The 25,788-nt window shown below is 37.6% G+C and overlaps 1 protein-coding gene across 1 annotated transcript in view; it reads left to right on the top strand.

The window, feature by feature from the left end:
• Positions 1-25,788, top strand: part of MDFIC2 (MyoD family inhibitor domain containing 2) — a 114,967-nt gene that overhangs the window by 63,300 nt on the left and 25,879 nt on the right. Inside the window, exon 3 of the mRNA XM_058288495.2 lies at positions 8,361-8,399. Coding sequence (XP_058144478.1) covers positions 8,361-8,399 — 39 coding nt within the window. The remainder of the gene's footprint in view (positions 1-8,360; positions 8,400-25,788) is intronic.

Raw genomic sequence — 25,788 nt, 5'->3', positions numbered from 1 at the left:
GGGAGATTGTTTTTAACACCATCAGCAGACATCTTAAAAAAAAAATTGGAGGGTGACAGGAAGAGTACACTTTGAATTGTCAACCTTCATGATGTCCTTTTGAAGAACAGTAATTACATAACTCAGGGAGCTTTATTTTGCATTTGAAAAATATATATATATATAAAGCAGTTTGAAAAGTGTTATGCAAGATTCCATATTCTGAATTCTCTGTTGAAATTATGAAGTTACTTGTTTTTGACTGTAATATTTTTTTCCTTTTATTACCCAGCTACTAGTCAAACTTGGCATTAATATTATGTAACCAGTATGGAATTAAAATTGTTTCTATTTAGATTATTTTAAAAAAATTATTTAAAGTGGCAATACTCCAAATGCCATTTCTTAAATTTATTCAAAGTCCAGTTTGTAATTTTCCAAGACTTGCATACTTTTTTCACCTATATGACATTAAAAGATATGGTAAATCCTAATAATTTGATAACATTTTAAGCTTTTCCCCTTATGCAATGAGAGGGGGAAATGTTATCAAAAAGTAGTTTTATATGACCAAAAATTCATTTGGTCATTTTTGTTTTTCTAATATTCATCTCCTTTTGAAATCATTTTTTAAAACTCTGTTAAAAATGCAGACAATGTGAAGAGAAACACCTTGCAAGTACCCTAAATAGTTAATGTATTTTCTAAATGAATGATTTAAAATAGCTATTAAAGGAGAGGAAATGAGCTTAGGTTTCTAGTAATGACTTCTCCTCTTCAAAATGAAATCTGTAAATCCCTGATTGCAATTCCAAATCCCCAAAGGAACAGCAGTTCTGGGACCAGGGCTCACTGACTTTATGTCTAATAGCACCAGATAAGTAGCATGATTTTTATATATGCAATTTTGGAGAATGTTCAGAATTTATAGTCCTGGAGACAATTTATGAATGAATTTCTTTTTTAAAGTATATTATTCAAGAAATCAACTTTTCCACTCAAAGTATAATCAGAACACAGAGGAATGTGAGAGGCATGGATATATACGTACAGAGACATTTGTATACGTATTTATATATGCACATACACAATATGCATGCATACACATGCACAAAATATAAGTATCATTTTATTCATAAGAGTGTCTAATGATTCAGCCTGTGATTGTTAATAAAAATGCATTTCTAACCATCAAATTTGAGTCTATTATTCTAAGTTAATTGCATTTGCCCTAAAGAGACTTACAGCTGGCTGTCAGCCTGTTTGTGTCAGTTTCATTTTATTCATCAGTCAATCTTGTCTCCTATTCTTTTAACATCCCATATATTGATCAAATAGATTTGTTAGCACACCTCCACAGCTTTCACAGCAGTAAAAAAATAAAAAATAATTTTGATATTACCCATCAGATACATTTGATTACTTTATTCATTTGCATGTTATCTTAATTGATATTTCAGGAGTAAATAAATGCCCTTTTGACAGGTCCCTAAGATTGCTATTTAATGTAATAAATGTAACTTACTCAGAGTGGCAATGATTGAGAAAAAGTTAAACATGAAAAGTCTGCTGTACAGTGGTTAGAACCATCTCTGCTTTTCTGTAAGAACAGAGAACACTCATCATGGTAAACATTAGTTCTTTACTGGAGAACATTACACAGTAGAAAGCATATTGTTAGAATTCATCCTCAGAAGAGAATGAATTATTAAATGGTGAAGTGGATTAAAGAAATAAATGGGCACCATGTTCCCATTTGAACGAAAGAAAACCAGTGGGAGAAACAGAAGAACAGGAGGTTAGGGCAGAAAAGTTGCTAAGGTGGAAAGTCTGAGAAGAATTAGAAAATCTTCCAGTTAGTCAAGTTGCTTACAGGGGAGATAAAAGGCATCACAGGGTGAGGAGATAATTAGTAGATCAGAAGCAAAGCAGTTAAAAGGTGACCCTTACCTCCTCTGTTACTCGGTCTAAGAAACTATAGACAATTATTACAGTATTTTCTCCAGGGATGTGTGATATAGTTTCTCCACATATCCTCCACGACACCAAGCTCTCTCAGCATTGTCATTGCATTGCTTGAGTTCAGTGCTTTTTATGGAAATTCTTTTACATCATTCGCCAGTCTTGTCTTTCAACCTTGCTTGAGATCAGTGATTCTCAACTGGGGGCGATTTCAACCCCCAGGAGACACTGGGAATACCTGGAGACATTTTTTATTGCCACGGTTGGGGGGATGAGGGATAGGGGCTACTGACATCGAGTGGGTAGAGGCCAAGAATGCTGCTAAACATCTTATGGTGCACAGGACAGCCCCCACAACAAAAATTATGCAGTCAAAAATGACAATAGTGACAAGGTTAAGAATTTGTGCTTCAGATGGATAGCTGAAATACACTTAAAGCAAAAAATAAAAACCATATCACAGTTCAACAGCAGTGCAGTAAGTAGAGTTTTAGCAACTCAGAGAGACAGAGCCATACAGCTGCTACACACAAAATTTCACACTCGCCTATTAAACACTACAATTCATTACATAGACTCCAGGAATAGTTGAGCAAAACACAACCCCAATTTTCAAGAGAACAAAGAGAAATGAAAATCATTGCTTGATGGAAGACATTTCAAAGACCTCCAAGACGAACTAGCTGAAAAATCCCCAATAAAAAGACTCAGCAAGAAAATTGTGTCACAGCCCCTAATCCTCAACAGACCTTAACAAGATGTTCATGCACCAAAGACTCATGTCTGCAGAAGACAAAAGACACAGGAAACAGAACAGTCTAGAGAAGGATTATAGTTAAGAGGTAGGGGAAAGATAAAACAGATTTCTCAACCTCACAATTAAAACCCCTCAAAAGAATAACCAGAAACATGCTAAAAAAAAATAGTTACAAAATTGTTATATCTTTCTGCTCTCAGAAAACTAATATTTCCTTAAGGCCTGGTGCAATATTTTTAAAACCGCTTTTGGATGAATGCTTTATACCCACCTGACTAGACACCCCTGCCACCAAACCACTCCCTGGTACATATGGACAAGACATTTGCTTTTTCAAATACTCCATATTTCCACAGCCACCCACCAGACAAAAATTAGATTACCAATGCTTGGGTAAACTTTCCAAGCTCTGACACAATAAGATTCCAGGAAATGTACATGTACAGCTAAAAGCAGCATTATACATAATGCACTGTAATTCCAACAGACAAGTTGCTATCTTCAATAGATATACACATTTTCCATGCCAAACACATGAACGTCAATACATTTTTCTCAAGTTAAAATGGAAACAATTTAACAGATATAATAGGCACAATGAATTTCATTTCACATTACTAATGCAGCAGAGGAGGAGTGAAGTTTTGGCAAGGATTGCAATGAAACCAAGAAAAACAGGAAGCAATTTAGAAGTCTATTATGGTTGTCCAAGCTACTGCCCTAAAACATGCTCACAGGTCCCAAAGCCTTGAGATTTCATATTCTTAAAACTTCAGTTTCACACACAAAAAAATGTTCCACATGTAGGAAACAAAGTAAAATGGACAAAGTGGTAGTTTCATTTTTACAAAAAATGATCAAGTGGGTGTCACCATGTGTTTTTCCCACCCTTGCTTAGGAAATACTTTCATGGTCAACTTAATCTTAGGGCAGATTAACTGCAGACAAATGAATTAAATGATGTGTCATGTAAGAGTATTAGGGAAATAATCCAGGGACCCCAGATTCCAAGCCTCTACTTTTTTTTAAAGATTATTTATTTATTTTCCCCTCCCTTGCGGATTGTTTGCTGTCTGCTCTCTCTGTCGATTCATGGCATGTTCTTCTGTGTCTGCTTATCTCCCTTTGTTTCATCATCTTGCTGCGCCAGCTCTCCATGGGCACGGGCGTGGGACGTCAGCTCTCCACGGGCATGGGCTTGCTCTCTGTGGACACAGTATGTCAGCTCTCTGCAGGTGCTGGCCAGCTTGCCTTCTCAAGGAGGCCCTGGGACATGAACCCAGGGCTTCTCATATGGTAGACAGGAGCCTAATCAATTGAGCTACAGCTGCTTCCCCCCCAAGCCTCTACTGTTAATACTGGAAATACATATGTTCCAAGACTCCTTTTCATTTTATTTTTAAATATGTTAAGAATAGCAGTATGGGTCATTGGTCCTTACCCCCATCAGGAAAGGAAATTTCTTCAAGTCTTTCCAACATCCTGGGATAGTTAATTCAGTTACTTTATCCTGAAGAGTTGTGTTGGTCCTATCTGCTAGGTTTAGGTAATAAACTAATTCTAAAGCCCTATTAGCACGCAGTGCACAATATAGGTTATAAGCAGAATTATTGGAATCAGGTAGAACTCACTTCAAAGTCCATCTCTACTACCTATGAACTGTATGGGTCTAGGCAACTTTCAGTTTCTTCATCTGTAAAATGGGTATAATAATCTCAATGTTAAGGTTTTTAGGAAGGCTTAAATGGGACCATAGCTGTAAAGCATTAGATCCATTAATAGCTGTACTGTCCAGCACTGGCAGGGTCATAATTGAACACTCTGGCCCTTACTGGGTTCAAATCTTTGCTCCCACTGCTTCCTGGCTTTGTGAACTTGGGTACATTTCTTAACCCCACTAAATCTGTTTGGTCACCTCTAAAATGGGGAGGAAGAGGAGAAGGAAGACGCAGAGGAGGAACAGGAAGACAAGGAGAAGGAAGAGGAAAAGGAGGAAGGGAAGAAGTAGGAGGAGCAAGTGGGAAGAGGAAGAAGGAGAAGAAGCAGCAGGAGGCCTTATAAAATTGTTGCAAAGATTAAAATGAGATAATCAAAATAAAGAGCATAGCAATTTCTACCATATAGCTCATTACATTTTAGCCATAATCTTTCTTTCCGTCCTATTCACAAATGGCATGAAAGCTTGGTATTTGGCTCCAAGATAATTGGTGAGAGCATCTCCAAATGTAAATGCATATACAGAGAGAGACTTGGAAAGAAATCAATTGGAGAAAAAGCTAAGACTTTCTTCACTATGTTTATCATGAGTTCCAGCAATAATTTGCCTTTCTTTGATTTTATCTTTGGCCCTAGAAAATACAAGCATGCAAACCTCTAAGTAGTGGAGTTTTTAGAGTAGAGCTTTGACAAAATTCATAAAGATCAACCCTATGGGAAGTAATTCTTCCTAGACCTTCCTAATTTATGCTGTTTTGGGCTAATGTGCCAAATGTGATGCCTCATCCAAGTAGAGAAATCAGTATCAACATAGTTAATTCCATGGTTTAAAATGTTGTGGCAGCAATTTGGTTTTGCGGCATAAAACATGGTGGGCACCCTTATGAAGAATATCTTTGTAAAAGGTCAAGATGAGTTAGTAAGCTATTACCTTGGCTCATTTTTCATGGGAAAATTTCAGGGTCTTCAAACTGCTTATCTAGGTCCCTAATTCCATGATCTTACTGCCCTATTTTCCTGATTTTTTTCAGAATAATACTTAATATCTTAATTACAGTGATGTGTCCTGAAGTGTGAAAATAACCTAAACCTGTGGCTTGTTTCTGTCTTCCAACTTCCCATGCAGAAGAAACTTTTCAAAATGAGGGGTTTCTAATGTGCACCATGTTTAGCCAGATGAAAAATAAACCACATTGGTACTACAGTCAGTAACAGAAAGAGAAACAAATTAAGTACTTATAATTGAAGCTTGAGAAATGAAAGAATTCACACTTTCTTAGAGCTATTATTCCAGACAGTCTGGTGTCAGAATTAAAAGCCAACCAGTGCATCTGTTTACATTGCCAAGGATTTTCACAGGAAGAAGGGCTAGGAAACACATATCTTTTAATTAGGGTCCAGATTCCAAAGAACACCAAAAAATAGCATGTCAAAAATACATGTTCTTGTGATTTTTATTGTCCAATATCTAAACAAAGACAAAAAACCATGCCGCTTACTTCTCCTTCACAAGTGGAAAGATTTTTAAAATTTTAAAGTAATTCTGTTGCTTTGGCCGCAGACTCCTTTTTTTGTTATCCTGCTTCCTTCTGGCTCAGCTACTACTTTTCTTTCCCAGGATGAAACAATACAGAAAAATACGATTCAAGATTGCTTCATTCACATAGAAGGTTCTATCAAACCTTAAAAGTTGAATTGGAATGGCCATTTACAATGACCATTTACATTTTAAAATACACATTCTATTTTAAAACTTGAGGTAACTCTGTCTATCTTGAGCTTTGAATTAAAGGAAAGTCCTCTTTGACATACATTTTGATGTATAGAACATTTTAGTACTCAAAACTACTATTCTCCCGTTTTTACTTCTGACCAACACAATTGGAGATATTTTCTGCAACTTCAGAGACCACTTCCTTGGTCAGTGAAAAGGAAAAAACCAACAACAATAAGCAAGAAAAACAAAAGTTAATATTCTGTACACAAGAGTGAGTTGGGGGAAGCAGACTTGGCCCAATGGATAGGGTGTCTGCCTACCACATGGGAAGTCCATGGTTCAAACTTGGGGCCTCCTTGACCCGTGTGGAGCTGGCCCATTGTGCAGTGCTGATGCGTGCAAGGAGCGCCCTGCCATGTAGTGGTGTCCCCCGCGTAAGGGAGCCCCCCGCACAAGGAGTGCGCCCTGTAAGGAGAGCCACCCAGCGTGAAAGAAAGTGTAGTCTGCCCAAGAATGGTGCCACACAGGGAGAGTTGACACAACAAGATGATGCAACAAAAAGAAACACAGATTCCCAGTGCCGCTGATAAGGATAGAAGCAGTCACAGAAGAACACGCAGCGAATGGACACAGAGAGCAGACAACTGGGGGTGGGGGGAGGGGGAGGGAAGGGGAGAGAAATTTAAAAAAGAAAAAAAAAGAGCGAGTTGACTTCATTCCTTCATTCATTTACTCAACAAATATTTATCAATCATCTACTATTTGCTCAATGCTGGGCTTATTGTAGGGACACAGAAGTGAATAAGACATCACTGTATCTATCAAATAATCATAACAATAGGATGTTATGCTATCTAATAGGGGTATAAGGTTCTGGGACAGCACTTAGCCAGAGAGTACTGGAATAAATTTGAGGGATGATTGAATCTTGTGTCTTTTATTTGACTGAGAAGGAAACTAAGATCTAGAAAATTATAGTGGAAAAGAACTAGAATTCATGTCTCCAAATTTAAATCTCATACTTTCTCTATAGCAATATCCTTCTTCCTAGAAAATGATTGCTTTGATTTTCCTTAAAACAAAGGGAGTGGTAGCCTACTCTGAGCCACAAACTTCAAAACAGTTGACTATTGTTGGAAATGTGCTCTGAGAATAGAAACCAGAAAGAATAGCCTTTGGATTGCATGGCATCCCAGGTGAAAAAGGTTCTAATCCTGCATCCACTATACCAGAGAGCTGGTTGACCCTATCCAAGAAGGAAACTGGAAATTACTTTGATTTTTAAAATCTTTCAAATCAGCATAACAATATTAACATGACAAAGGTAAATTTCATGAGATAGTTCAATTGAATAGTAGGTACTCTACAACTAGAAGTCCCTATCCCCTCTTCTCACTGTCATAAATTGAACAGAACTGGTGAAACACCAGGTCAGCAGAAACCACAACTCCATTATGTTAACTTAAAAGCCTCCAATTTTAAGTATTTTTTATAGATCTCTTTTTCTAGCTTACCTTCACAAAACTAAGCATTTCCACTCTGAATATTTGGTAAGATAGAGGCAAACAATTAGATTTAGAAAATTTCATCAGCATGCATCCTCTAGAAAGAGATGGAAAGAAAATAGATTTAGAAGAAATATATAAAATCAATTCAATCTCCCATATAATTCTGTGAGTCTCTTTACATTTCAGGTCACAGAAACCCAACAACTTAAGGAATTTGTAGCCTTGCATATATAGTATGTTCGGGAGTAAATAGGTTTCAGGAGTGTCTGAATCCAGGGACACAGACAATGACTCCAAGGCCCTGCCTATTCCTTCTTTTCTTGGCTGTGTTCGGCCCATGTTTTATCTTTATTCTCAGACTTTTTACACGTGGCGGGAAAGATGGCCTATGTCAGTCTAAGCCATATCATCTTTACATCTCACCAGAGGAGGAAAACCCTCACTCCCAGCATGCTAATTTCAAGTATCAGAAAACATCCTGTTTGATACTACTTGAGTTTCATAATATCCCAGCACAAACCACAGTGGCTAGGAGACGGAGGAGGCTACCTGTGTGTCTGTGCTTAGAGGAGGGCTGGGCAAGGTCATTTCCACTCAAGGAATAGGTTCTGCACTGGGATATAGGGTTCTCCTTCCTGAAAAAAGGGAGAAAGTGATTGTGGACAGGCAAAAAACCACAGATGTCCCCTCAAAGAAATCTTTTTTTGTTCCTTTCTTTTAGGATTATCCAGCTCAACTAGAAATCCTCTTGGAGATCCCGGTAAGTTCATCTCCTTTCTTTGTGGCAGCTTCCTATATCGAGTGATGGGTACATTTTGTGCACTATGATAAGGGAGGAACTCATCTTTGAACATGCCCATAGTAAAATTGCAATAAGAATGACACACAGATCATCACACATGTATACTATTTAAGGCACACTGCGGTATGTTTTTTTACCTTGAAGGCTCTTATAATCTATTTGTGCATACAAGCTATATAACACAGAGTTTAAAATCCTTTACTCTTTTATACAATACATGGATTCTGTGTCTACTATATGTTAGGCACATCATAATTTTTGTAGGATACAAAAATTCTGAGTCTCTGTCCTCAAAGAATTGGGGAAGAGGAGTAAGGGTGCAAAAGATCACTTTGACCTGTAGTTGGCGAATTGTTAAATCCAGAAATAAGTTAACAATTGGGCTGGGCTTTGGAGGGTAAGTAGAAGTTACCCTGTAAGGAACAGTAAAAGAATGGCAAGCACGAAAAGGCTAATGCAGAAAGTTTCAGATGTGCTTTTCTCATTTGGATAGATTACACATATGAGAGGGACTGAGAAATAAACATAGCCAGGTAGCTTTTAAGCATTCATCAAAGAAGGAGGTACGTCTAAATGTATCCTGGTGCATTTCTATAGGATGAGGTAGACCTATCTTAGCATATCTCTAAGACATATTAATAAGGAGAAAATCCAGTTTCACATTAATAAATATAATTTGGCCAATTTACAATAAATTAAAAACAAATACACATACATTCATGAATATATATATATACAAGGTCTGGAAAAGATTTACCCTAAATGGAGTACAGGGATCACCTCTGTAAAGAACAGTGAGAATGGGGCAAGCAGCAGTAGTAGGAAGAATTTTGCTCTTACTTTTATACTTCTCTATTGCTTGAACTGTTTTTTTCTCACAATAAAACATATCTGTGTATTGCTTTCTTAATGAAGAAATATTATTACATAAATACAAGGAAAGTTTTCTATTAAAATAAGGGTCAAACTACCAGCAGAAAAAAGAATGTGGGCTTTAAAAAATTAGTATTATTTTTCATTGACAATAGGACAGGTGGCTGGTATACCGAACTAAGCCTTTTAGGAAGAATGACATTTTATGGGTGGGATTGGCTTAGAGCTAATAAATAAGCAGATATAATTGTTTGGAGGTCATTACAAATTAGATGGATGGTAGATAGCTAGACAGATAAACAAATATAGGTAGAATAAACAAATATATAGTTACGTATAGGAGGATACTACAAATACACACATATATAATAAACATATATGAATGAATAATAAAGATTTAGTAGAGAAAAGAATCCTTCCTTTTTAAATTTAGGGAATTTAAGTCACCAAAGTGATATCTATGGAGATGTTCTTCTGAGAAGTGCCTTGAAGACAACTAAAAACGTGGATCTAGAGATCACAACAAGCTGTTTAAATTTGGCAGTTATCTCCAAAAAAGATAGTTAAAGAAATAAATGAGGTCAAAAGATCAACAGAGGATAAATGAGGTCCATAAGAGAAAGGGTAAAGAGAGGCAAGGTCAAGGCCTTAAGAAAGATCATCTATTAATATTAAGAGAAGAGGAATAATGCTTACATTATGATTAAACATTTTTCAAGTCCCCTATGTCAAACACTCATTTAAGAGACAAAATGATGAAAAAAGGGACCCCATCATTGCCCACAGGAAGCTTACATCCACTGCGGTGTTAATAACCAGTAGCATTTATGGAGAATTTATCATCTGTGCAATGTGATTTAGTCATCGGAGCAAACTTGAGATGAATACTAGTAGTATCTCCTTTTTATGGGTGAAGAAATGAAGCTTAGTGAGGTTGAGCAATTTGTCCTAACCATACAGCTATGAAGTGGAACTCCAAATTTGTCTGCCATCAGAACCCTTAAACATTGTGTAGTATTCATGGCCTCTTGTGAAGTACTAAACTAAGGGGTCAAAGAAGAAACAACCAGACTAGGAGAAAAACCAGAATTCAGGATTACAGAAAACAAGGAGAGAATAGTGGGCCTGATGTCAAGGACTAGAACTGAGTAAAGAGAATTTATTTGATGGTTGGAGAGTTATGGGTTTATTCATTTATTCATTCACTCAACAAATATTCACCATATACTGTGTATTATTATATGAGCTTTTAAATAAAAGTTTCAGTTGAGTGGGAATGAAGTCAATTATAAAGTACTAAGGCCTGTGTAGATAATGGAATAGTATGTCTTAAGGACTCCTCTGAGGAATTTGGTGGGGCAAGAATTAGTACAAGAAATATATTTAGGATCTGATACACCTAAGCATGCATGCAGAGGGATGAAGGAGCCAGTCCAGTGAGAACAAAACACAATGAAAATGGATGACGCCTGATGATGAAACACCTTGTTGATGTTGAAAGAGGTAGAGATCCAACACTGAAGCAGAGTGGATCTTTAAAATGAGGAGGGAATGAAAGGTAATGTAAAAGAATAGAGCAATTTTTCAGTATGAATAAAATTCTTCTTAGATAGGTATTCTCAACCCCATCAACATTAGAATAGTCTTTGCAGTTGTTAAAATCCTGCTTTTCGTGACTACAGCAATTGAATCAGAAAACCCTGAGGTTTCTCCAGGCTGGAGATGGCCCAAGGTAGGCTTTACAGAGGAACTAGAACTATTTGATGAGGTGGAGAGAAGAGGAGGCATTCTAGGTGAAAACGACTTGAGCAAAAGCTCTACTAAGTACTGGGATCTTCTCAGTACTGTTCACTTTTCTATCCCCAATCTCTACCAGAGTCCCTAGCACATGGTAGATGTTCAATAAATATTAGTGGAGTGAATACATTAATGAATACACGAATGAATAATTCAGGTGTCAGTCTAGACCCTTAGACTCTTCCAAAGTCTAAAATACTTGAGAAAAGTGGAATTGTTCAGTTTCAAGTGACTCATCGTAAGTACTTTTGCATAACCCACTCAGATCTACTCTGGGCCATATCTGTTTCATTGTATATGACTCCAATCTCTTTAGTCTGCAATGCTTTAAAGTTTGAGAAAAGGGAGAAAATAATGGGGCAGGAGATTTATCATCAAAGCACCAGCTAACAAGTGACTTAAAATTAGATATTAAATATCTATTTTCTTAATTGATTCACTTGGCCATCTCACTGGTCATTCATTATCCCAGGTTGAGATCTTGCCTCCTGCCATCTTGCTGTGTTCCTATTTCCCTCAAGTTTCATCAGTATAACCCATCCCCAATTTTAGCTTATTTTTAAGTAGAGCACTTTCACTATAATTACCTCCTATACAATGGCTTGGGGAATACTTGCTTTTATTACCCAAACTCCCCCAGAAATTATTTTGCCAAACCAAATATTAGATATTAAAACTTATTTTTAGGTCCCCAAACTTTTATAGCCAATTATGGTTTTAAGGATCATTTTTGCTCCTTCTCTCTGTATAAAAGAATAACTCTGGGAAGACAAGTGGAAAATCTCCTACCCAAAAACAACAAAGGAGGTCCTGTGTGGGAATAAACTTTCATTATTGGTAGGCTACTGTCTTAGTTTGCCAGGGCTGCTGCACCAAATCACCAAAGATTAGCTGGCTTAAACAACAGAAATCCATTGTTTCACAGTTCTGGGGGACAGAAGTTCAAAATCAGGGTGTCAGTAGAGCCATGCTTCCTGCTAAAGGGAAAATCAGTTTCATGCCTTTCTCTTGGTTTCTGGTGGGTGATGGACAATCCATGGTCTTCCTTGGTCTATGGCAGCATAATTAAATCTCTGCATCTATCACTTGCATGTGAGTCTCTCTCTGTGTCTCTGTCCACATTTCCTCTTCTTATAATGACCCTAGTTACATTATATTAGGACCTCATCTTAACTAACAACATCTTCAGAGATCCTATTTAGAAATAGGCAGATCTTTTTCTACATTCACCATACCAGGGGTTAGGTCTTGAGCATATCTTTTTGGGGGGATGCAGTTCAGTCCATAACGTCCGGCAAACAATATGCATTCACATTACTCTTGTAAGTAATCCTTGCCTTTCTTACTGGAGAGTCTCAAAACCAGTGTCTTTGTCTAAGACTGCCATCATCCTATCTAATCACAAGAGTAGATATAGTGGGCACTCAACAAATGTGCACTAATCATGAGGGAAAAGGGTAAAGATTACTCTCTGAGACTTTTATACCTTATAATAATAGTGGTAATAATAGCTACTTTGTATGTCCAAAGCTGTTTAAAAGCATTGACATTTCACATGGCACACATTCTCGTCAAGCAGATCGATATTTATTCTTCCAAGTGTGTAGAGTATACAGTTGGGGCACCTTGAGGTGAAAACACCACCCTGCCAGTGTTAGCCTCAGAACTTGGAAATCACATCCCCCAGTTCATTATGCTACAATAATAAAATGACCCTCGACAGCTGAACACATTCATTAATGGTGAGGGGGAAGCAGGGCAGAAGGAGCAGACAATAAGGCTTTGGGAGCTTATAATGATAAGTAGCCACCAAGAAAACATGACTATTCATCTGGCATAGCATCACTACATGAAGGGAAACACACACATCACATCACATCACATTAGATCTGGTTAGTCCTTCCAGATAAGAATTTATTGTTGCAACTCCTGGTCTGCGTAATTTTATGACACTGCCATTAATTAGTAGAGGTGAGGGGAAGTAGTAGGATTTCCTTTCCCCGCTTTCTTCTCCCCCCACCCCCCCACTAGTGTGCACTTCAGATTAAGCAATTCAACCTTGATTAGTAACTAACCAGGGAAGGATGCTGCAAGGTTTAGTTAAGCAGCATCAAAAACGACAGCAGTCTGTTCTTAGAGCCCATTAAGTTGTAATCATCCAACGCAACTAACAAGTCACTTAGACCACACTTTTGGAATCTGGTTCTTTTGTTCTGTCAGTCTGAAGAGTATGGCACATGCGATGCAATTTAGAAGGGAGATCTTTTAGAGCTTTCACTCAGAAAGGCGTCGGGAGCTCTGGGGGTAGAGCTCAGTTCAGAGAAAGAGAAAGAATGCAGGTTTCATTGACAGCTTGATCCCAGAGAGAGGTGGCTGGCTGCTTGTCTAGCAGGTCCTCAGGGTGTGGATGAGGCAGGGGCAGGAGTCCTTGTCTCAAATAAACGTGTGCCGCCGATGTTAAAGGAACAATTACCATCCTTGTGCACTGCTTGCTGTTTGCCACTGCTGTTTCCTTCAATAAAACCACTTTTCACTTGCCAATTGGAGCCTGTCAGGCAATAATATTTTTCATGCACAATACACATACTAAAATGCCCTTGTGTGTTTTTAATACGTTTACAGTTGATAACAATAAGGCTGTTTTGTCAAGAAAAATAGAAAAGTATTTGTTACAAATGCAGAGCATGGCAAGACACTATGCTCCAGCATCGCTTTGCTTCACGGCTGCTAGCCCTACTTGAGGTTCAACTCGACCCCTGGAACTGGGAAAAGTAGCAAAACGCGATCAAGTTGTAATCTTTTTATTCAATTTGAAGTTCTCCTTTTCAATAAAGAGCTTTGTTTGTCACACTCTTTTCTCTGACCTGAAGGATAACAACACAAGTAGAGGTGGGATGGGCATGCAGCATCCTTATACTGGAATACCTATTTGGTCCTTGGTCTCACAACAGACTGTTGTCTTCAAAATTCAAGGAACAAGAGGGAAAAGAGATTAATTGTTCTTGAGGCTAATCATCACTTAGAAGAGGTATGCATACAAAAAAATAGAATCCTTGCCCATCAAATTACAACTTGCTGTTGAATGAATGTAGATATTAAATAAAAAATAATTCCAAGGTCAAGAGAAACTCTCTGTTGTTACTCAAACATCCATTCGGCTAAGGTTAAAAAAAATGGCTGGGTATATATGATTAATTTATTATTTGCCTAATAGTAACAGTGAGTCAGTAGAGGTTTTGAGAACCAAAGAAGAGTTCTAGTGGTCAAAAATAAGGCTTTGATACCAGTCCACCTTTGAATACAGAGTTTTATGGAAGGACATATTGGTGAGAAGAGTTTCTATTGTTATGCTTAGGGTGAAATGAATCTCCTACATTATTCTACAAAATGAGAGGAACTCTACTGGGTGGTGATAAACTGTGTTTACCTGACTGAAAGGAATAATAGTATATATTAGTTGCCCAACATAAATTACAGTATCTACCAACGAGGGGCATTATACAGTTAAGTGGCTGACTCTTGTCAAGTGGCATAGATTCAAATCCTAGCTCCGCCACTTTTAATTCTATGAACTTAAATAAATTTGCCCAAATCTTTGAGCCCTGATTTCTTTTTTTTTTTTAAAGATTTATTTATTTCTCTCCTCTCCCCCCCCCAACCAGGTTGTCTGTTCTCTGTGTCTGTTTGCTGCCGTCTTCTTTGTCTGCTTCTGTTGTTGACAGCGGCATGGGAATCTGTGTTTCTTTTTGTTGCATCATCTTGTTGTGTCAGCTCTCCGTGTGGGCGGCACCATTCCTGGGCAGGCTGCACTTTCTTTCACGCTGGGTGGCTCTCCTTCCGGGGCGCACTCCTTGCGCAGGGAACTCCCCTATGCCGGGGACGCCCCTGTGTGGCAGGGCACTCCTTGCGCACATCAGCACTGCGCATGGGCCAGCTCCACACAGGTCAAGGAGGCCTGGGGTTTGAACCGCAGACCTCCCATATGGTAGACGGACGCCCTAACCACTGGGCCAAGTCTGCTGCTGAGCCCTGATTTCTTAACTAATTTAATTAGGATAACAGAAAAATCATCTATCCCATGCATTTCTTATAGTTATTAATATAAAATTAGATAATGCATATAATTTACCTTGTACAGATCCTGAATTTAATACAAATTAAATGTTTATCATTACTATTCGATAATAAATATGGAACCACATTTCCTGATTAAATCAGATATGAGTTGTATTCCAAATTAATATGCTGTTAGCCACAGTGATTAACATTGGCTGCTATAATAAACAGCTCTAAAATCTCAGTGACCTAACTTAATAAAAGCTAATTCTTGGGGCGGCAGACTTGGCCCAGTGGTTAGGGCATCCGTCTAAGACAAGGGAGGTCTGCGGTTCAAACCCCGGGCCTCCCTGACCCGTGTGGATCTGGCCCACGCGCAGTGCTGATGCATGCAAGGAGTGCCGTGCCACGCAGGGGTATCCCTCACATAGGGGAGCCCCATGTGCAAGGAGTGTGCCCCGTAAGGAGAGCTGCCCAGTGCAAAAGAAAGTGCAGCCTACCCAGGAATGGTGCTGCACACACGGAGACCTAATGCAACAAAAAGAAACACAGATTCCCATGCCGCTGACTATAATAGAAGTGGACAAAGAAGATGCAACAAATAGACACAGAGAACAGACAACTGGGGTGGGGGGGAAGGGGAGAGAAATAAATAAATAAATAAATCTTTAAAAAAAAAAAAAAAGCTAATTCTTGACATCCCAAAGCTTAATGCACATAATTATTCCTAGATTATTCTCTACCACATGGTGCCTCACGAGTCAAGGTTTATTCTACCTTTTGGCTCTCCCATCCCCAGAGAGTCTCCTTAGAGTTCTCTACTATATTCTCTACTATACCCTCACATGGTCAACAAACAGAGAAAAAAGTGTAAAAAATCATATTAGGATATTTTAGGGGTCAAGCATAGAAGTGAAGCACATCATTTCTGCCCACATCCCTTTGCCAGAACTATTTGAATGGCCCCACCTATGTAAAAGAAGGCCGAAAAATGTAGTTATCTGTATGCCAAGAATGAGGAAATGGTTTGATCTACATCTAGTCAATCAGTAACACTCTATTAGTATCATAGCTATTAAAACAAATACCAAACAAATCAGTTGGCCTAATAACAGGAACTTATGGGCTCATGATTTCAGAGGCTAGAAGGCTGGCTTCCTTGAGGGGTTGGTAACCTCTAGCTGGTCAGCAATCTTTGGGGTTCCTTGGCTGTCCATCACATGGCAATGCACATGGTGGTAACTTCTTTGTTTTCTGGGTTCTCTTGACTTCCAGCTTCTGGCTGTTCCCCATGACTTCATGGTCAATTTCCTTTGCTTGTAAGGACATCAGCCATGTTGGATTAAGGCTCATCCTCATTCAGTTTGTGCACACCTTAACTAATAGCATTTTCAAAGGTGCTATTTACAAATTGGTTCATACCCACAGAACCATGAACATGTTTGGTTTGTGGGGGTCACAAGTCAATCCTCAACAGATGTCAGCAAAAATCTTTATAAGTTAAACATAGTGTCATTGAAGGTATTTCCTTTAGCCATATTTGAAGAACTGGATACACCAATATATGCAAAGAAGGACTTTCTGAATATTAAATGCTCCTAATATGTGCACTGATACCATTTACCAATGAATTCTTTTACACACTAACCTCTGGTTGTCTCTGGGCTTTTTTCTGACATCCTTGCTGTTTCCTTTGCTAGTTCTTTTTCTTACATGTGCACTGGGAAGCTTACAATTGGAAGAAACAATGCACAAAAGGTTTATGTTTTTAATAAAAGAAAAAGTACATCCCTCCCACTCTTCCTCAAACTTTAGCTCTTGACTCATCTCCAGAAAGACTTCTTTGATGACAGAAGCTGAGCTGGGTACCCCTCGTTGGTTTTCCCACAGTCTCTGTCAAAGCACTTTTTACATGGCATGTTCAATGTCTCTTTATTGGACTCTGCTTATCAGACTACAAGCTATCAGAAACCTGAATTATGTCTTTTTTTCTTAGCTTCTCCTCACCTAGTATAGTATCTGCCACATAGCAGACACTTAGCCAGTTACTGAAGGAATTAAGAAATTTAGAAGTACAACCCAGCAATACCTCTTAGTAAATAAAGAAAACCAGAATATTAATGAAATTGAGTGTTGCCTATCAAAACAATGGAGGAGTCAGGAAAAAATTTCCTTTATGAAAGTCATAAAACTCTTGTTTTTTTGTATTATTTGTTTTCAAATTTCAGCATTTAGCACTGTGCTAAAAATAAGAAAGTAAACATCCTTAAGTGTTTCAACAGATTCCAGGAAATTGTCTTTAGAAACATTTTCCTTTACTACACATATTCATTTACTTAATCCAGAAGGTAGAAAAAGGACCAACAATTTAGAACACGCACACCAGGGATCCTTTTCCCAGAACTTTTGTGCTATATTAATAAAGCAGAGTCCATTTCTGTATCTATATTAACGAATCATTATTTGTTGGCAGGCTAACATCAATTACAAGACAAAGAGTTCCTTCTGAGAGGTAGGAAAGAATACTTACATTGAAGATGGGCTACTTTTCAAATTAAATTTTGATTAAAGAAAAGATATTTTATCAAGACTTTCCTTTCACAATAAAACATAGTTTTAAATTTTCTTCTGTATTTTGGCATTATTATAATATTTTGGATCTTATTGTAGATATCCATATCTAAAGTAACTTTCTTGATATCAAAAGTTCTAAAAATGATCATTAGTAAAAACTACTATTAGTAACTTCTTCAGTTCCATATTTTGAAATATTTAACACATATTACCCTAAGGATAGTGATAACCTAGTCAAACTAATATCATGAAAGTTCCTTTCTTTCCATATTACATATAATAGTAATATTTACATATTACTATAGTACTATATTATCACTATTACACATTATCTTACACCATATATAAATATATATATCTTATTATTTACTTTATTTTTTAATTTTATTTTTTTAATATATTTTAAATTTATTTTTAAAAGATATATAGATCATACAAAATGTTACATTAAAAAAATATAGGAGGGAAGTGAATGTGGCTTAACCGATTGGGCTCCCATATACCATATCGGAGGCCCTGGGTTTGCTTCCCAGGGTTTCCTTGTGAAAGCAAGCTGGCCCACGCCCATGGAGCTAACAGCCCACACCCGCGGAGAGCTGGTGCAGCAAGATGACACAACTATAGGAGACAAGCAGGCACATAAGGGTGCACAGCGAATGGACACAGAGCAGACAGCAAGCAAGCGGCAAGGGGGGAATAAATAAATAAAATAAATCTTAAAAAAATATATGTATATATATATTCTCATATATATATGAGATTCACATATGTCCCACTCTCTCCACCCTTCACATTTCACACATCAACAATTTCTTTCATTAGTGTGGTACGTTCATTGCATTTGATGAATACATTCTGGAGCACTGCTACAGAGCATGGATTATAGTTTGCATTGCTGTTTATACTCCCTCCCAGTCATTCAGTGGGTTATGGCCGGATATATATAATGTCCTGCATCTGTCCCTGCATTACTACTTACTTTAGCTATTAAGTTTACTTTATTGGGGTAGTGCACCATGGTAGTTAAAAGCTCAAGTTTTTCCCTGGAACCTCTTTTTCCGAGTTCAAATCCATACTATTTGCTATTGTAATTGGTCCCTTATATATCTTTTTGTGTCTCAGTCTCTTCATTTGAAAAATGTGGATTATGATAGTGCCTAGGCCAGGGATTATTGCAAGGATGAAATAAGCATTCAAAGTCTTAGATTACAATCTGGTACACAGAAAGCTCTAGAAATATCTAATTATTATTACCTGTTGAAAGAGTAATCTATGTTCAACTTTCCTACTTTCTTATTTCCATTTTCCTTCATTCAGCCCACTTTACTCAGTCTTCTAGCCTTACCCTCCTATTGAAACTGTTCTAGCAAAGATCAAAAAATGATTCCCAAATTGTCAAATTCAGTGGCAAGTATCCGTGCCTTCTTTGCATTTGGTCCTTTTAGTCACATTTTTTTTTTCCTTAACTATTCTTGTCTTTTGGATGAAAAGAAGAGATAAGGAGAAAACCAGAAAGACAATTATGTTGCACAGGAAAAAATAGTATGAAGGTGAAGGCTATTGTTGGTTTACCAGTTAATCTGAGGGAGGGTGGTCAAATATTTCCCCTCTTATTCATCTTTGATATTGGCATTTCTAAACCATAAATATGATCTTGTTTATTCCGATGTGAAACCTCTATTTCAGGTTCTTCAATAGGAGTTAACGGAACCTGGATGTGTGTCTGTGTTCTGGGGCCAAGGGCAGGGAAATCTGTATTGTATGTTCGTATATGTATGGATTTGGAGAGGGTCCAAATTTCACTGGAGTCCTCCCCTCTCAGAATCAAGAATTACTGCTCCAGTGGCTCTCCACTGTCTACAGGCTAGAGTTTAAAATCCACAGGTAAAGGTTCACCTTAAATCCCACCAGTCCCTCTTCTCTCCCCACATCTTACCATACTCTGCTATGTGCTGTTTCTTAGTCTTCCATGTTAAACAAACTTTTCCTTCTGCCTCAAATATCCTTGCTCTTAACTGCTACCTGGAAATTGAATACTATTTTTTAAGATCCAGTAGAAATTTCACCTTCTCCAAGATACCTTTCTGCATGACACCAAGCAGAAATGGAAATTCCTGTTTTCTGCACCCACAAAGTTGTGCACATACCTCTGTTATACAGCTTATCACATGCTTTTGAATCAGTTGTCTGGGTGCCTGTCATCCCACTGAATGAATTCTGAAGATAGGGACCATGTCTTATTCATCTTTCTCTACCAGCAGCTAGCATATTGCCTGGCACTTTATAAAGGAGTCCACGAATGTTTCCTAAATAAGTGACTAAATCACTGATTGCTCCTTTGCTACTCATTCATTTGTTAGGTGGGGTATGGATGATGTTCTCTAGGGGATGTAATCAACTGTCATCTTTTCTTTTTTAAATAAGTATTGCTTAATCCACACTAGAACATGCCCACCATACACTTTGACACAGAGATGAACTCAGGAATAAGGTGGTAATTCAACATCCCTCTTCATTGCTCTTTATCATGTAAGCATCATATCAAAAAGCAACATGGTAATTGGTGAGGGAATGAAGTTTTGATACAGTGATTTGTAAGTCCTAAGAAGCCAGACGTTCTCTTTACCAGCAACATCTGTCTCAATGTGGCTCATTATAAAATTATTTCACCAATAGTACCACCATTATATCTTGAACTGAAGAATAGCAAGCACATACATAGCTTAAAAGGGAGAAATTGAGGCAGGTGCAAATGAGATTTTAAAAGACATAAATCCAAAGAATTTTTGTTCTAATCATTAAACTATATTTTCACTCCATTGTTTCATCTTTCTGAGTTCAAGAAACACTAAACCTCTTCTGATCCAGAAGGGAAACAAGATTTTCTTGCAAATGTGTATAAAGAACTTAGAATTAGGCATGTTTCTGGCATCTTCACTTTTTGCAGAGAAAATGATTTTAAAGCAAGAAATACATAAACAGTATACACTGACTCTTGACACACCATTGCTTTCTTAAACTAGAATAATAAAAATTTGCAAATGAACAAAAGAGTGGGAGGTAGATATCTGATTTACAATGTTTTTGAGATAAAGAACACTATAAAAAAAGATCAATGTGAATAATAAAGCATTGTTAACTGAGTCATGACATTTCTATTCTAGTGACGACTAGAACAGCAGAACTCTACAAATGAGCACCTTGTGCCACTTTCAAAGTAGGAGGAAGACATATAATTATAATTCTTATGCTGACGAGAATTCAAGAAAATCTGGGGAAAAGTTTATTGAAAAACATATTGACATATCAGTATTATAAATTACTTTCTCTTATTAAACCAAAAAAAAAAAAAACCCACATTCTTTTGTGGACCAGCTCATCATGGCACAAAAGATATTTCATGAAAAGACACACCTGCCTCAAAAATCCTTTTCTTACATTGAAAAAAATCTACCATATATTTATTCTGTAACTTTTCTAACACTCAAGATATATTAGAGAAATATATTTTCAAAACAGTTTTAACCTTCATTGTCTTGAGCATTCACATCAACATTGTCATGTCACCTATTGAAAAATCCTCACTGAAACCATGTATTTAGTCAAAACCAATGAACCTGTTTTAACACCCTTTGCAAAAGTAAAAGAAGATGTAATATTATGTTTTCACTTAATGTAAATTTTCATCCATCTCCCTTCTTTGTTGGGTGGTTAGGGGAAAAAAACTGCAAAAATTACAGTGATGTTATCAACTTCGGTGTTTTAATAGAGAACAGAAATGGAAATAGCATTTTGCTGAGTGAACTTCTAAATGAATGAGAAAAAAACCCAGAGGGGTGAATTTCCTCTTGATATTTAAACTCCACTTCAGTCTCAGAGGGTAGACTCCCAAGTGTTGAAGGAAGCTCTCTAGCTGACCCCATTACTGCCTCTGGCACTTGTAAAGGCAAAGGGGCAGTTGTAAAGTCAGACACTTAGTGAGCATCATGGAAATTATAGTGTTGTGTTAAATGTACCCTCTGCAGGATGCTTTCCTATCTTCAGGGAACACACTCATTAAGTGCTGCCAACAAGAGAATGAAGCGTTTTTTTCTTTATAAAAGGGCCACCTTTTATGGAACATCTGGAGCCCTTCCAAAGGGCTTCCAGAATAGGTGGTAGATCATAATGAAGCAAAACAGCTCAGGTACTGAGGTTTCAACATCAGCTGCTGAAAGGAATCACTTCTACAAATGTATTGGGGCTATTCATCCACCATTTAATGTGCTTGGAAGACAGAGGAGGTATGTGTGTCTGGTCCGTGTAGAGACCTTAGCTGGGACTTTGAATCAGTATGTAAAAGGGCTACCTACAAATTTAAATGAAATACGTTTGGCTATTTCTTTCATCTTAATAATCCAGTTACTTCCACACTCAATTATTAGCCCTCTGCTTCTTAGTGATAAAGATACACACAGGGATTTGTTTTTCGCACTAACCTGGTGTTTTCTACAATGTCTGTTGTGATAAAGAATAAAGATTAAGAATCATGGGGGAATATATGAAAACTCCAGATACTGCACTCTTGTATATATCCAATCCTGATAGCATATCAGGTTATAATAAAAAAATAAAGAAAACCACAAGGAGAGGGGGGAAAAAAGTAGGGCACAAAGGTCAGATTGATTAAGCAATGTCAGAGAAAGCACACAATAAAGGAAAATCAGAGGTTAGGTCTAAAAGATTAGTGACACACAAATATGATGAAAACCACAAAAAGAACCCCAGTGCAGCCTCACGTTCATTTTTATGTGAATTAAATTCATTGCATCCAACTCTGTAGTTAACCTGGTTCTGTTATGAGAGCTCTTAAGACTGGGTCTGTCAGGAAAAGAAACTTCTCAGAGTTTAGTTTTGGAGATGAACCTGGGACGGGTCTCCAGGAAGCAGCCTATAATAATCATTAGGACAAAGTACAATGATTTGCTAATAGGTTTCTCATTTTCTAGGGGGAAAGACCTTAGATTTCTCTGACTCTGCATCAGTTACCTTGAAATCTAGAAAAGTAACTTTTGCTCAGAAAGGAAAACATGGAATCATTCCTACTTCTAACTCAAACATCTTAAATATACTTGGGCCCAAATTATAAGATGCAAGTGTTGCACCAGTGCTCGGCACTTACGTCAGTTGATTTTAGAAATTTGTGCAGAGATGGGTGGTAGCGAGAGAGGACTTTGGAGTCACAACAAATGGGTTTGAGTCTTGGTTTTGTGACCTGAGGCAAGTTATTTCATTTCTCTGAGTTTCAGTTACCTCCTGGCTCATAATAATAAGTGTGTGATGAATGAAAGCCTTTAGTCAAAAGAGTCACTACACATATTAACATCCTTCTGCAAATAAGTCAGACTAAAAAGATAGTACAGAGTAATGAGAATTATGTTAAGCAGGTGGCAGAAGGTTGGCCATAAGAATTGTCAGGTTTTCCAACACTCCCTTTTTAATTTATTAGAAATTGGCTGGCTGCAACTCTGGTTTACAGAAACAGAAATTCTGGGTGTAGAACCCAGTAATCTAGTTTAACGAGCACTCCAGGTGATTCTGATATATGCTAAAGTTTGAGCACCACATTCTGGGCATTACAGATCAAGTCCAAGGCAAGCTCGTACCCACAGGCTGATCATCTGTAAAGGCACTCCTCAAAGAGTGACCTTACTAAAGCAGATATACTTCCTTTAAAACATCAGCAGTGGGAGTAGATGTGGCTCAAGCAGTTGAGTGCCCACCTCCCACATGGGACTTCTCAGGCAGTGGCTCCTAAAGAAAAAGAGACAGGTAGCAAAAACAAACAAACAGGGAGCAGAAGTGGCTCAAGCAGTTAAGCACCTGCTTCCCAAATGGGAGGTGCTGGGTTTGGTTCCCAGTGCCTCCTAAAAAGGAAAAAAAAAGTAAAAAACAAACAAACAAAAATCAGCAGTATCATCTGATGAATTACAGAGTCCCTTAGAGAAAGAAAAAATACTCTTTTTCATCTAACACAATTATTAAGAATTAGTGACCTGATAGTTTGATACTTGTTTGCATCACGAAGGGACATTGCAAAGTATGTTGTCACATTTCAGTTTTAAATACTCCATTAGCTAAATGGTAAGGAAGTTCATGTAACCCAGGAGGCCTTATGGTTCCATCTTAAGTATTATTCCTTTAGAGTTTCTGTTACTGTTTTCAACCTTTTGAGCTCCTGCAAATGTATTTGGCATTCAATGAAAGTGAGATTAGTCCAAGTACACTTAGCAGTAGTAAAAAATTGCTTTGTTGAAAGCCTACCTATCCAAAGTACTAAAGTGTAAGCACCTAGCCACAAACAAATCCATAAATATAAATTATTTAAGTTGATTTAATGCATAGTTTGACAAAAATATAAACGCCAACATTCTTAACAATGTGCTAAAATGACAGTTTTATCATTATGTCAACTTAAAAGGATTTTAGAAGCAGAGGAACAGGAATTTTGAAGAGTCTTCATCTCCATTTGCCAAGAACAAATCAGGATTTTACTCAAGCCTAGTCATCTCCATTGCTTTGATTGCTCTCCTACCTTAAATGTTTTTCAGAGAAAGAGACTAGCAGAACTTTTACAGTTTTTGTCTCTGTAAGCATGGGGAGAGAGCAATAGAAATCTAAAGCATAAAAGGTGGGTGTGTAAGAGTTAATGTTGTCGTTATTTACTAAGAGGAAGAGAGCCAGAGCACGCACCTACCAGACACCTGGGATTTCAGCCAGGCTCAATTGGTTCTTGTTTTGTGACAACCTAATTGATAGAGGCTCTTAAAGGGGAACCAGGTGATTAATCTACCCAACTGATGGGATGCAGACCAACACTCATCATCCAATTTAGTGATGCCTATAAATACAGAAGATGGCCTTAACAATGATAGCTTGACATAACCATATGCATCAGCATCCCAGGGAGCGGGAAAATAGCCAAACTGGGTTATCTCCCATTGCACAAGATACTATCTCATTGTCCTTTCTATTCCTTCCCTTGAACCATGACCCCATTGCTGAAGTTCTGACCAGTCATCAGTCATTCAGGGAATTGTATTGGTTCATGGAAATCAAGCTAGAGATGGCATAGAAGGGATGCATGTGGGACAATCTTTTGACATGTCTACCTCCTCTAAGTAGACCATAACGTCTCCAAAGGCATAATCAAACCTTATCTTTCTGTCTCGTCCATGTACTGACCACTGTGGTTAAGAAAAGGGACTAAAGCCTCAGGATACATAAATTCATATTCTTATTCCAGTCTCTGCTACTTTAGGAATACAATCATGAATAAGGCACAGCTGCATTCCTCTCTCAACTGCATTTTCCTCATGGGGAAAATTGATCTTAAAATACCTTCCTTATTGGGTTATTGTGAAGATGAAAAAGAATTCATTTAAAGCACTTTGCCAAAACTGCTTATACTATGAAGTAAATATTAGCTATCATATGTATTATTATATCAAACACGAATGAATGAATGGATCAATGGGTGTGTGAGAGATGAAACTAATGTTTATGGTTTATTTCAAAGAACTTCATATCTGAAAACTTCTTATCTGAAAATATTTCACTGGCTATTATTGTGCCAGTCTTGCAAGCAATACAATATAGCAGTAAGTGCACTGGACCACAGGCCAGGGACCCAGAATGTAAACATTCCATTGCCTATCACTTAGTAAGTTGATGCTTTTCTACTAGAATTCATCAACCTTTATGCCATGCCCTGTGCTAAGCTAAGGTAAACCAAGATGGTGGGAAGGACACACATGTAAACAGTATGTCATAGACACACAGAAAAGGGAATGTTTCTCCTATTTTGACAAATCAAGGAAGGATTTAAAGAGGCTGAAGTCTCCAGGAGGATGAGAAATGGATTTGATTAATCCTCATAGTCCCAGTACCTGGCAGAGTTCCAAAGAACAGTAGCAGTGGATAAATATTTGTTGAATGAATAAAACATCTTTTCAACTGAGTCTTGAGCAATGATTAGGAGTTTCAGGAAGGTAAGACTTGAGGGAGG

Source organism: Dasypus novemcinctus, chromosome 26, assembly GCF_030445035.2.
Source record: "Dasypus novemcinctus isolate mDasNov1 chromosome 26, mDasNov1.1.hap2, whole genome shotgun sequence".
Taxonomy (NCBI): Eukaryota; Metazoa; Chordata; class Mammalia; order Cingulata; family Dasypodidae; genus Dasypus; species Dasypus novemcinctus.
This window is presented reverse-complemented; position numbering and strand designations above follow the sequence as displayed.